The sequence below is a fragment of the Phocoena phocoena genome, chromosome 2 (genome assembly GCF_963924675.1).
Source record: "Phocoena phocoena chromosome 2, mPhoPho1.1, whole genome shotgun sequence".
In the NCBI taxonomy this organism is placed as follows: Eukaryota; Metazoa; Chordata; class Mammalia; order Artiodactyla; family Phocoenidae; genus Phocoena; species Phocoena phocoena.
In genome coordinates this window covers 92,611,824-92,625,767 of record NC_089220.1, presented here as the reverse complement: position 1 = coordinate 92,625,767, position 13,944 = coordinate 92,611,824, and the positions used below count along the sequence as shown (strand labels likewise).

The 13,944-nt window shown below is 39.3% G+C and overlaps 1 protein-coding gene across 1 annotated transcript in view; it reads left to right on the top strand.

The window, feature by feature from the left end:
• Positions 1-13,944, top strand: part of ATP8B4 (ATPase phospholipid transporting 8B4 (putative)) — a 180,134-nt gene that overhangs the window by 66,716 nt on the left and 99,474 nt on the right. The window contains exons 8-10 of the mRNA XM_065871723.1: positions 2,962-3,120; positions 9,629-9,717; positions 12,318-12,514. Coding sequence (XP_065727795.1) covers positions 2,962-3,120; positions 9,629-9,717; positions 12,318-12,514 — 445 coding nt within the window. The remainder of the gene's footprint in view (positions 1-2,961; positions 3,121-9,628; positions 9,718-12,317; positions 12,515-13,944) is intronic.

Genomic DNA, 13,944 nt, shown 5'->3' with positions numbered 1-13,944 from the left:
TTCATTATATTTATACTTCATTATTGACATGATTTTTTTCCCAGTTATTTTCTTGTTCATTAAAGATGACTTTGTTCTCTAAACATGTGTTCAGTGAATAATTATGTGAGAAACAATGCTATTTTTCCTAAACTGTTTTCTCATCCATTGTCATCTGTTTACTGCCTCTTAACTCTCTGACACAATTAGCAAAGGGAAGAAAGGTCCTACAGTTTTTCTCTAGTCCTTATTTTGCTTTATGAGAGGAATATGGTTTTGATTGCTTCTGATGTGCTTTAAGTTGCCCACCTTGTTTTCAGTGTTTTCAGATCTATTTGTATCCCTTTAGAGTTAGGACAACCTAAGTCCCCCATTGTGGCTGGGCGATTAGGTCTTCCAATCCCCTTTATCATATTACCATAGAAATATACCACTTCTTTCATTCATCTTAGATCTACTCTAATACTTATATCATCTCCCAGTCTCTCTCTTAAAACCATCTTTCCATCCATCTCCCCAACAAGTATTTATTAAGATCCTATTATGGAGCCAGTATGATGGGTTATGGGGATATAGAAGTGAATCCAGTGCTCCCTTCAAAGAAACCTGCTCACCCCTTTTGGAAAGAGGCAGAAGAGACATTGGGAAGCTTGTGTTTTGTGCTAACAGGGCTAAAAGGGGGAGGCTGAGCACTTCTAAAGTTAAAAAAAAAGTAGTTTGGCTTTGTTCTTGCCACTTTGTTTTGACTAGGCCCTGTATTTAGTATGTATTTAAATCACTGGGCCCACACTCTTCCAGAAGGGCTGAATTGGAGTTTGGCTTCCAAAAACTGAGGCAGAACCCCTTGGCCTTACTGCCTGTTTCTGTCTAGAACCACACCCTTGGTGTCAGGCCAGAAGTGGATGAGCCTTGGGGCCAGGGAGGAGCGAGCCAACATGTTCAAGGCTGTATTTGCCTCCATGTCAGTCTTTGCTTACGACAGTAAAAATGATCAAATGAGCCTGTTTTTTATATTCCTGTTGGCAGGAACTGTGTATCATGTTGTTTTTGCCCAAAGCACTTTTTTTTTTTTTTTTTTTTTTTTTTAGTGGCCAAGTTTGAAGCCTGAGAAATTGAGTCTTGGGTCAAGAATTTGGAATAAGCTTTGAGGGTTGCTGTCGACCCATAATTTTATGTAGGTTTTGCTGGTGACACCCAATTCAAGGTTCTACAAAATTCAGGAATGTATATTATTGGTCAAGAAAAAAAGATACTGAATTCTTAGAGTTTAGAAAAAGTCTCCTCTTCTACAATGTAATTGTCTAAACAACTTGGGCCAGTTGAAATCAGTTTTCATTTACTTTTGAATATCTGTGATATATGCTGTAATGGGAGCAAACAAGGACTTGGCCACTTCCCTTCGTCTAAAAAGTGACTTTGTACAGGTTATTTAGCCTCATCCAAATCCTCCTGCCAGCACGCTCACAGTTAGCAGTGGATGTCTGGGAGGAAGCCAGTGTGTGTCCCAATTGGGGGTGTTCAGGCAGTGACACTTTTATGATACTGGAGAAAGGTAGATGGAGTTGGCAAAGCAGCCTGGAGCCCTCGAGTCTCTCATTCCTTCCAGACTCTTGTTTTTGTTTTTTCAAGCAAGATCTATGAATATTAGTAATCTGGTTGGTTAGGAGTGATCAGGCCATGTGAAAACTGGCTGCTGTCACCTCGGTCCATGAGTTTTAAAAGGAAAAGATATCATCCTACTAAGGAAGGGAGCCCATCTAAGAAGGCTCTAGGTTCAGGAGGTGTTTGTTAGGGGTGTAACAGTGCAGTACAAGGTTCTGTAGGCCTGGCTGGCCTCTCCTCCCTTCCGTCAATGCTGAAAATGTGCTTCCTTTTTTCATTTTCCAAATGACACTTTTTATGTTGCAATCTACCCTTTTGGCTTCTGATTAAATAAATGTATTTTTATTGTTTTCAAGAGAGCATTTTGTAGACACTAATCTTACCCCTGGCTGGCTTGAACCCTGTTTGGATCTACCCTCAATCTCCTTTTTCATTCCTTCCCTCTCTCTTTTTCTTCCTCTCTCTCTCTCTGTCTTTCAAATCTTTGTACTCATAACTTATAAAAAGTTAACCCCAACCGTTTGCAATGCAAATGTACTTGAATCTAATAGATATATTTTGTGACAGGGTCCATGAAAGATTATTTCTGGTTTGTTTTTCTATCAAGAGAACCCTCACCCTAAAAGTGTATTTCCTTATTGAAATAATGGAACGAATTGATTCATTGATTTAGAATGGGCATGCCCTTAGTTTGGAATGGGCTTGGTATTAAAAAAAACTAGAAACATCTTCTGGACAGTTTGGGGCAAGTTATATGGTGCCTCTGAGAGCCCCCAGATCTCTGAATCTAATCAAGATAAGAAGCATAGAACAGCTGAAAGGAATCACACGCATTCTCAGGCACATGTGGCAAACAAGACCCAGGTTTCTTGGGGGTGGAATATAGTAGGAACCCTGAAATTCTGATTATCAGCCTAGAAAGACCCAGTTAACTTTGGTTGTGAAACTGGAAGTATGCCACCTTAACCTGTGTGAAAGTTACATAAAATAAAAAGACATGAAATAAGAAAAACCTTTAGGATCATCCCCGCTTTATCTTTTCAAAAATCATTTGTTACAAACCAAAAGTAGAGATTAGTGATTTTGTTTTCTTTTTAGAGGAATAAACATCCCATGGCTCTTGAGGTTTCTGTTCTTATTTGGACAGTGCAGAAAATTATGTTTCAAAATATCTGATGGATTTCCATCTTTGTACCCCTCCCAGATGATTTTTCCTAGCACAGCCTAGGATATATGTACATATGCGTATATATAACTGTGCTGTCCAAAAGAGAAGGAAAATGTACTGTATGTTAGAAGTTGGGTGCTAAAGCAGTACTGTGGACCTCTAAAGAGAGTTTGAGGTGAGTCACAAAGATGTTTGTTTTTTGTATTTTACAGGGATTGTTGTCTGTGAGGCACCTAACAACAAACTAGATAAATTCACCGGAGTCCTCTCTTGGAAGGGCAGCGAGCACTCCCTCAACAATGAGAAGATAATCCTGAGGGGCTGTGTCCTGAGAAATACCAGCTGGTGTTTTGGAATGGTTATTTTTGCAGGTACAGAAAACTCTCCAGGGTCTGTTACGGGAGAGCCCTTCCTGAGATCTGTGTGAGCAGTCTGCGGCTCTCCAGGTTGGATGAGCACTGTGCTTTTATTGCGTGCAAGGTGCCCTTCTGGGTTAACTGCAGAGTGCAGGGCACCAGGATAAGACACCGCTGCTCTGGAAATAGTTTGTGTGGCCCCACTCTGCAAGGAAACACTGACATCATGAACTTATTCTTAAGAGTGCATGGGCCTTAATTACTCAGATGCTAGATACCTACTGTTTTTTTTTTTCTATTTTTTTGGATAGATCTTTATTGGAGTATAATTGCTTCACAATACTGTGTTAGTTTCTGTTGTATAGCAAAGCGAATCAGCCATATGCATACACGTGTCCCCATATCCCCTCCCGCTTGAGCCTCCTTCCCACCCTCTCTATCCCACCCCTCTAGGTCATCGCAGAGCACCAAGCTGATCTCCCTGTGCTATGCAGCTGCTTCCCACTAGCTATTTTACACTTGGTAGTGTATGTATGTCGCTACTCTCACTTCACCCCAGCTTCCCCCTCCCTGCCCCGTGTCCTCAAGTCCATTCTCTATGTCTACGTCTTTATTCCTGCCCTGCCACTAGGTTCATCAGTACCATTTTAAATTTTTTTTAGATTCCGTATATATGTGTTAGCATACAGCATTTGTTTTTCTCTTTCTGACTTGGTTCACCCTGTATGACAGACTCTAGGTCCATCCACCTCACTACAAATAACTCAATTTCGTTTCTTTTTATGGCTGAGTAATATTCCATTGTATGTATGTGCCACATCTTCTTCATCCATTCATCTGTTGATAGACATTTAGGTTACTTCCATGTCCTGGCTATTAATTCAAAAAGAGACATGTACCACAATGTTCATTGTAGCACTATTTATGATGCCTATTGTTTAATTTCTCATTCTCTAACCCCGTCTCAATCACCCCCATCATTATATGTCTTAATCAGCCTGCCTTTAAAGTGGAGAGTGAGCATGAAAGAAAGCCCCAGCTCTGCTGTTAATTTTGTAGTTTGCCAAGTTCAAGCAATCCTTTTGGAAAAGCCTTCTTAGAGATCCTGCAGTTATTTCTGTGTCTATTTCAGAGCTTCTTCTACTATTCGTCAGCAGGTCCTGGAAAGACTGTGCATGCTGGAGGTGGGGGTGGGACTTGGGGGAGGGAGGGGAGTGCCTCTTCCTCTGCCTGCTCCCACTTTTCCTGTCTCTACTTTGTCTCTAAGGGCCCAAGATGGCACTCTCCTGCTAAGGAAGCTTACAGTAGCACCATTTCGTAAAGCCTCTCAAATTTCACTCATGGCTTCAATTGCCAGTCCTTGATTTTTTAAAAATCCTGTTTATTTTGACACCAAATTAAGATGTGTTTTGGGCCCACTGACTATATGTGCAATCAAAACTGGAATGTTCTTCTTAACTGACTTCCTTCAACAGCAACAAAATGTTCATTAAAGACTCAAAAGTGTTCCAAATCTAGAGAAATCCTCCCAATTCCTCTTAAATACTCTCAGCTGTGGGTGTTAGCAAGGCTCTTGCTGCTTGGGGCATTGCCATTGTAAGGACTTGAGAAATCCCTAGAAATGAGGCTGTATATACGGTTTTATCTGGGGATGAATCTGGTTTCATAATGTTTTCACCAGATGCTTTTACTCTTTAGTCAGGGGAATAAACCTATGATCATCTATTTCCTTATTTGCATCTTGTACTGAGAAAAAGAGTGCTAGGCTTATACGCTAACCTCGCTTTACCTTCCCCCTCTAGTCTTTCCATTTAATGAAGGGGAGATTTCTTGGAGGTCCTCTGATGTGAAGGACCTTCTTGGTTTGCTCCCTATCATTAGAGAAATGGGGGGGTACATCATCCTAGGAGTGGGCTGTAGCCCAAACTTTTGTTTGCATTTGTGTGATCTTGTTTGGAATGACTAATTCGGAAGTATGGTTCAGCTATAGCATGTTATGCTAGGACAGCTGCTGAGAGCCCCTCAGGGGTCAAGCTTTCCTTCATAATGTTGGCTCTGTGGGAAAATGCTCCTACACACAAGAAAGTGGAGTGGTAAGTTGGACAGGTCTCCCTCCAAAAAAGTGTAACAGATAGTTCACAGAATTTGGATTGGACAGATCTGGGTTTAAATTTGTTTACCAGCTGGAGAATGTTAAACCTCGGTTACTTAAACTTCCTAAGTTTTAGTTTTCTCTGCTATAATATGGGGATAAGAATGAGTACATTAGAGAGTCACTGTAAAGGCTCAGTGAGGCAATGCACATGGAAGAGGATGCTTGACAAATGCTATTTTCTTTCCTTCCCTGCGTCTCCCTTCTTTCAGCATCAATTCAGAGCACATTGTCTGCTCCATAGGCTGAGAGTTGGGAAAATGTACTGCTCTTGGATCTCGGCAGGGAGAAGTGGGGCATCACCCTCTTTTGTGATGTGACCTTGATGTTCACTGGCAGGGGGTCTTCAAGAGGCAGATACTTGTAAAGCAGAGCATGCCTACATTGACTTTAGTCTAGGCACAAACGTTAATAGAAAGTTCAACTAGAATAACAGCAGGCAGAGGAATCGTTGGTTTCGTCAATGTCAGAGTTGAACAAATGAGTGTCTCAGAACCCCTAAGTCATGAGACATCTAATTTGGGGAACTAGTTCTAGGTGAACACCTAGATCTTATGAAAGTTACCCAAAACAAATTATTAACTATTCTTTCTGTATTATTACTCTAGTTATACCTGCCATTAATGATTGTGCAAGGAGTATAGTTGACACAAACATGGTTTACTTTACAAATCTATAATTTATGAGGGTTTAATATACATTAACAGCTAGGCCATGCCTCCCTGGTATGGTTTTCCTTTACCTCAAGAGAGGAGAAAGTCCTGTTTCTGAGGGTACAAGTCAGAAGTCTTATTCATTTAAGGCGTCCATAGAAGTCAGCACCATCTTGGTGCATAGTAGGTTTTTGTGCTGGATGTCTTCCATTTGCCCCTCCAGATCTACTCTCACCATTTCACACTCTTTGTCTGCCTTGGGGGGCTGACTTGTATGGTTTACACTAATAGGTTTCCTTGAACTTTGGTCCTATCATTGGGGGTCCCTGGGAAGAGATCAAAGGAAGAAGACTGAGGTCAAGGTATTTATTCCCCCAGACTGCCTACCTTCAAGCTGGCTGGGTCCCTCAACATAAAGTCACTCTTCCTCTAAAGGCTACAGACTTTACACAACTCTCTCCTTAGGGTCTAATAACCACCCCTTTCCCTCATCCTACCCTTCTGGTGTAGATAGAGAAACATCTTGATTGCTACCAAGTCCTTGGTTACTGCATTGACCTTTTACTTCTGTACCGCTGATACACCCACTCACACTTTTGTAAAGAGTCCCTTTATAAATAAACCTTTCTCTAATTATCCTTGATCAATGTGTCATCTATTTCCTGTTTGGACTCTGAATGAGTCACAGTCTTAAACACACATTGTTTGAATGAGTCAGTGAATTAATGAATTAATGGACTGTTTCATATAGCTTTAAAAATAGTGGTTAAGAGCAAGAGCCTTAGAATTAGATATATCTGGGTTTTAAGTTTGGCTCTGATGCTACAAGACAAGACAAAAAATAAATCTCAGGCAAGTTATTTAAATTCTTTAATCCTGAGTTTCATTATTAGTGAACTAAGGATAATAGTACCTAATTTTTTGGCTTGTTTTAAGCCTTAGTGAGATAATAGGTGAAAAGGACATATGCACATTGCCTAAAACATAGCAGGTACTTAATAAATAAATTCATTCATTAAACAGTTATTTATTGAGTACCTACTATGTGGCAGGCACTATGCTGCTTACTTATTTGCGATTAAGAATGTGAACCAAAAAAGTGCGATCTCTTCACTCATGTGGTTTTGAGTCTGGTAGGAGAGAGAGACATTAATCTTAAATAATTGTAGTAATGAGTATATAATCTCAAACTGAGATAAGTGCTCTGAAGAAAAAGAACTTGGACTCACAGGAGTATGTAGTGGAGGAATATGAAGGGAAAGAACAAGCTAGACAAAAGGCACGCCATAGGCAAAGGCTCTATGGTAGGAATGAGGCTGGGGAGGTAAAAACAAACAAACAAACAAACAAACAAAAAGCTTAAGAAGGCCAGTGTAGAGCATGGAAAACTTGGAGGATAGAGATGAACATGTGACTAGAGACAGGGATAGGGGCAAGATCATACAGGTCCTGTGGTCTGTATCCAGAATTTTGGTCTTTATCCTGAGAGCATTCAGAAGCCATTGCAAGTTTTTCAAACAGATGGCGTGTGTGTAAGTGTTAAATTTGAAAGTTTCACTCCTGCCTACAGTATTTTTAAAGTTGGTAAATAGGGTCCTGGAAAAAGTGTATGATTCGGGTGGTGGCAGAGTAGATGTGGGGAGACAAAGTTGCTAGGATTTTACTACCGTCCAGTTGAGAGATGACGGTACTTCGGATTGAGGGTGGGAGTGATGCGATAGACTAGACTCTTAGGTTTCTCCCACTTTTCACAACTGGATGGATAGTGGTGCCATTCACTGAGATAAGGAACCCTGGAGAAAGGTCACAAGGTGGGCTTGACAAGGGCCACTTGAGGGGCCTTAGAAAGACCAGGTGAAGATATCATATAGGCAATCAAATATATGGATTTAAATATATGAGTTTAGGGCTCAGAGGAGCAATCTGAGCTGGAGATATACATTTGGCCTACAGATGTTAATTGGAGCTGTGGTCTTAGATGAGGTTGCTCAGGGAAGGTGGGTTGAGAAAGAAGAGAAGGTGGCCTACGCCTGATTCTAAAGAAGTCTCACTATTTAATGGCTGGGAAGAAAGGAATGAGCAAAATGGAAGACGAAAAAGAAGCTACCAAAGAGGTAGGCGGGAAAGCAGAACATGTAAAATGGGAGCTAAGGAAAGAGTGTGTTTCAAAAGGATGGAGTAGTCAACAGTGTCAAAGGCTGCTGAGAGGTCCAAGGAGGCATGGAGGATATTGATGATAACACCACATTTGTTTCGGTGGAGTGACTGGCCCAGAACCTAGCTTGAGAAATGAGTGGGAGATAAGGAAAAAGAGGCTGTTGAGTATAGAAAATTCTCTCAGGACTGTGACTATGAGGGGAAGAAGAGCTGTGTATATCAACATCTGTGGATATATTTAAATAAGTGCTTAAGAACCCATTCAGTGGATTCTTTGCTAGTCTGTGTGTGTATGTATGCCTAAGAAATGTAAATTTTTAGCACGAAACTGGTCTATCAATATTTCAGCTTTTAGCAATCACAAACTCTATTTGCTCTTTGTGATCTTTACTAAAAGAAATACTTCCCACCCTCAATGTCCATATGATTTTAATAAACGATTCTGAGAAAATGCGGGTGGTCTCCTTTACACAGTAGAGGCTGGGAAGAGGACACTGGGGTACAATTTCCAACTCAGGACAGTGAATTGTTTGAGACCCCAATCTTTGCTCCAATTTGTCTTTCAAGTAAAGGAGTCTTTTAAGGATGTTCCCATGCTTCCCTGACCTCTAGAATGGCGTATAATTCCATGTGTGCCCCGCTTCTCTCTTTTCTTCCCTTTCCCTTCTCCTCTGCTTTTAAGTGGCTGCATGGATTGGTGATAATTGTGGAAAGATGAAGTGGAGAGGGAAGACTAGGGAAATCTGATATAATTAAAATGTAATCACTTCTATTGAGCATCTTCTTTGTCCGCAAGGAATTTCCTTAGCAGTATAATCTAATATTCTTTGTTAATCATCTAATAATCAACCTCTAAAGCAGTTAATTAATTCTCAGAATTTCTTGAACAAGGCACTTAGTAAATATCTAACATGGGATTTAAGAGAATTACTTGAAATAAATCTAATAAGAATTTAAGACAATTCTTGCCCTTACAAAAAATGCATATTATATAAATAGTGTACAATACACAATAAAGGTTTAAATTACTTGCTGTTGTATTGTTTGGAGTTATTTTAGTTTCTCCATTAAAGGCACCTCACATCTTTTTGGGAAACACATCCAGAATTTGATTTCTTATCTTAACTCTCCATTCAGACCTTAGTGTTCTGAATTGTGTTTATTACTACATTCTTTTAGACATTTATAAATTATTCCTCAGTTTGACTGACTTCTTAATCTTTAATTGCTTCAAACGATAAGTACATCCATACACAGATTTTTGAAAAATAGCATTTCTTAAACCTTTTAGCTGCAAGTTATGTCTGGATTTATCCCCTTCTAAGAGGACCAGTTCCTTGCAATTTCCAGGATTGTTGTTAAGCCACCAGATGAGAATCATAAACAACTTCATAATAATCCTGCTCTTAATAAAAGTCAAATTATTTTGATAAAACATATTTTCCTTTCAGAAACATTTGATATAAGTAGGAATTAATAATAATAATAATAATACATCATCTAATCATTTCAAAGTTATATCTTTTTCTTTCTTCCTTTTTTTTTTTTTTTTCTTTTGCAGGTCCTGATACTAAACTAATGCAGAACAGTGGTAAGACAAAGTTTAAGAGGACAAGCATTGATAGACTGATGAATACTCTAGTATTATGGGTAAGTTACCTTAACAAAATTAGGCACTATCATTAGTCATTGTTATCTTAATATATTTCTTCCATTATTCTGGGCATTCTTTCAGAAATCTACATTCTCCTTGTGGAATTTGTATTTGGGGACTTTGCATTTGGTGCCCAGTTCTACTGTCTTCTACTTCCTAGATGATGATTTCTCAACCATTGGTAGAGACGTAGGTTAGTGCTTATGGAGGCCTTCATGGCCTTGCAAGACCATTTGTTCTTAAAAGACAAAACATAATTTTTAAGGTAGTTTGGTCTTTTGGTCATGTTACATTTGCTCATGCCCTCTCTACATAGCTTGTGACAGGGCTGGCTTCATGGATAGGTGGCCTGTGAAGTCACACAGGGCCCCCACTCAGAAGGGCCTCACACTTGGCTTATTGATCTGTTGTTGCTGTGCAGAGATTCTTCATAATTTTTAGAGAAGGGGTCCTGCATTTTTATTTTGCACTGGGCCCTGAAAATTATGTAGCTGGTTCTGCTTATAAATCCTCTGAGGCCCAAGTCACTGTTTACCTCCTTCATGAAGACTTCGAAACCTCCTGGGCCCAAGGCTATCTCTTTCCTCTGAATTTTTTTTCTCCTCTGAATTTTTTGAAATTATTTTCTCTACCACTTGTGAACTCCAAATAGTCAGGTCTTCTTCACACCCCACCCTTTCATCGGTTAATCTTGTGCTGTCTCATGCTGTGGATCTGATTGTTATCTGACTTTTGTGTCATATTGCTTTGTCTCCTTATATTAGGGTTGAGTTTAGAACATTGACTTTGAAATATAAGGACAGTGACTTTGAACCATGTTTCCCTACCAGCCCCATCACAGACTCACAAGCAACGTTAAAGAATCTGCACTCAGTAAATATTTGCTCAACTGATACGTAATGGTGGGACCCTGAATAAGGAAAAAAGGGAATGAACTCTTTTGGGGCACAAAGTATTGGCCAGGCTCTGTGTTTTACTTTCAGTGTCACCCTCAGACCTGGGCTTTCCTCCTCTCGTACCCATAGAGTCCATGAGGCCAAGGGGACATTCCCAGAAGGAGTCTGTACCCACCTCTAGAATTCCCCATTTAAACGGCCTTGAGCCCACCTGTAGGGCTTGCATGGGGATTGTATATGTATCCACCACAGAGTAAGCTTACTGGTTGTGAAGCAGGCACTGTCCTAGCTTTTTCTACTAGAAAATTGAATGATCCATTGGGGAATTAGAAGCCATGTCCATCCTAAATTAGGGCATTTGATACCAAGCATCACCAAATTTAATGTTCTTAAAGTAATTTACCTCCATTAATTTGTAGTGTTAGCCGTTGAAAGGAAAGAGGATACTGTGAGACAGGTACCAAATTGGTAGGATTTGGGGGATTCACAGTATTACTTTTCTCCAATACCTGCTTTTCTAATATAATTTAAATTAGGTTTTCCTGACTTAAAGTATATTAATATTAATATATTAAAGTAATTAATATATTAATTAATTTGAATATTTTAAATCAGGTTTTCCCCAACTTTGTCTTCTTATGTGCCTAATTTGTCCATCAACGAATAAAGGAGGCAGTCCCAGAATGCCTGAATATTCTTTCTTGGAGGAAAAAGGAAATAGGAGAGAAATACGTTCCGTTTTTAGCCCCACTCCTCCCTTAACAGTGACTGGTATCTGTTCCTAACACGGTGACACTTAGCAAGGTCCCCAGAACATCGTGTTCAGCTCAGGTGTTATATGTTTGGTGACTTTGTGTCCTTCCTTTCCAAGTTTGGGATTTTGGACTTACAAGGGACTGGCCTTGCTGTCTTCCTAGCTACTTTACCTCTAAAATGTCTGCTTTGCTACTACTGGTACTAATCACAATGTAAGAGTCGGCTAACAGTTTTCAGGTTGCTTCCTACTTTTTTTTAAATCTCAGAAGCAACCTGAAAACTGTTAGTATATGTCATGCCGTATTTTAATTAATCCTTATCTTTCTTGTTGACTTTAAGTAAGGATTGTGCAGCTACGTCTGTAGCCAAGAGACTTGACTAGTCTGAGACATTCCTTTATTACTGATATTTTCTCCCTTTTGCTTTTATTCCTTGGGTTACCATATAGTTTATCATTCAAACAGGATGCTTTTGAAGGTGAAAGAAGGGAATATTATTAATATTACACCTGGAAAATAGATGTAAATGGGGATTGACCAGAGCAAATCAGTACATATGATCTTCTTTACTTAAGCCACTTAAATATATGCACTCTTCACAAATAGAGGATGTGAAGTTATTAGCTTTGTGACCATAAAGAAGTTATATAGTCTGTCTGGGCTTCTGTTTTATTTTGGTTTTGGCCTGTAAAGTGTGAATAATGTTTGTTCCTATCTCAGAGAGTCAATGGGAGAATTCAGTGAGAAAATGTATGTAAAATATTTAGCCAAGTTCCCAACATAAATATATTACATTTTGCTTGTATGATTAATGATAAGTAAGACGAGCTTTGCATAACTTGCTTTTCAAATGACAATTTCTTGGACTTAGAAGTGCTAGATTGCCTTGATATGACCAGTTTGGGATTCAAGTTAACCTTAACCAGACCTCTATTCTCATTTCAGATTTTTGGATTTCTGATATGCTTGGGAATTATTCTTGCAATAGGAAATTCAATCTGGGAGAACCAAGTTGGGGACCAATTCAGAACGTTCCTCTTTTGGAATGAAGGAGAGAAGAACTCTGTGTTCTCAGGATTCTTAACGTTCTGGTCATATATTATTATTCTCAACACAGTTGTACCAATTTCTTTATATGTGAGGTAAGATGAGAGTTTATACTTTGGTGAAGCCATTTCATCAAAAGCCTTTGTTCTGTGTAATCATTTTTTTTGTTTTAAAATTACAACAATGAGATAGATGTCTCCCTCTAACTGCTCATGATCTGCTACATCTGTTACAAATGAGGCAACTAAACTGTTCAACTGTTTAACGTTTACTTTTACATTTTCAAATTACAAAAAATGCATTTCATTTTCTTCTTGATTCTTGATTTGGTTTCTTAGGAATGTTTCTTAGGAATGTTTTCCTTTGGAATACATGGACTATGATATAATCTCACGCAACCTGATGAGTTAGAATTGGGTTGATGTTGGGAAAGAAATGGAAGAATATTTGGGGAGATCTATTGGGATGGTGCCTCTCTGGCACTGGTCTGGCTCCAGATACCTGGATTCAGACCCTATTCTACCACTTACTAGCTCCATAACCTTGGGCAAGTTACTTCACCTTCTAGGACCGCAGTGTCCTCATTTTACAAATGGAGAAAGTAATAGTTGTACTTAAAAAGACTGTGTGAGGAATAAACAAACCTGTAAAGCTCTAAGACAAATGCCTGACACATTGTAAGAGCTTAATGAATATTAATTTTTACTATTATTATTAGTAACTATCAGTGAGTACATGGAGGAGTTGAAATATAGTTGTTGGCACTTATTCATTGTTGAATAAGAAGTATGGTTCATAACTCCCTCTACAACTTGATCTGTCATTTCTAGATTTGGTTCTACAAACTAGAGCTAAAATGGTCTACCTATCTATCTATATATAATCACACTTCTCTCTGTCTCTGTCTCTCTGTCTTGCTGTCTCTCTCTGTTTCTCTCTCTCTATATATATATGTATATACATATATGTGTGTGTATGTGTGTTTATATACGTATATATTTGATAAGGCTTTGAAGTTGGCCCTAGAATCTGTACCTGAGACATTCCTGACGCTAATCCTACCAAGATTGAGTCAGATGGTCCCAAAGACACTGGAGCCAAGATGAGACTTGGTTGTTTGACATTCTTTTTTTTTTTTTTTAATTAATTAATTTGTTTTTTAAATTTTTGGCCTCACCGCACGGCTTGTGGGATCTTAGTTCCCCAATGAGGGATCAAACCCACGCCCTCAGCAATGAAAGTGAGGAGTCCTACCCACTGGACCACCAGGGAATTCCCTATTCCCCTTTTTTAAGGGAGAAAAAGAAGAAGGTGGTAAATCCAGGATGAACAAAACTATTAAGAAGTATAACCTTAAAGGTAGCTCCTCTCCAAAAATAGAAATCATAGCAAACAGAACTGCATTGCTTTAACTTAGACTGTGTTCATCCAGCAGCCCTCTGCTGAGTGCCCACTGGGTGCCAGGCACTGTGCTAGGCATGGGGACATGCACGAATATGGACACGCCTTCCCTGGAGCAGCTCAG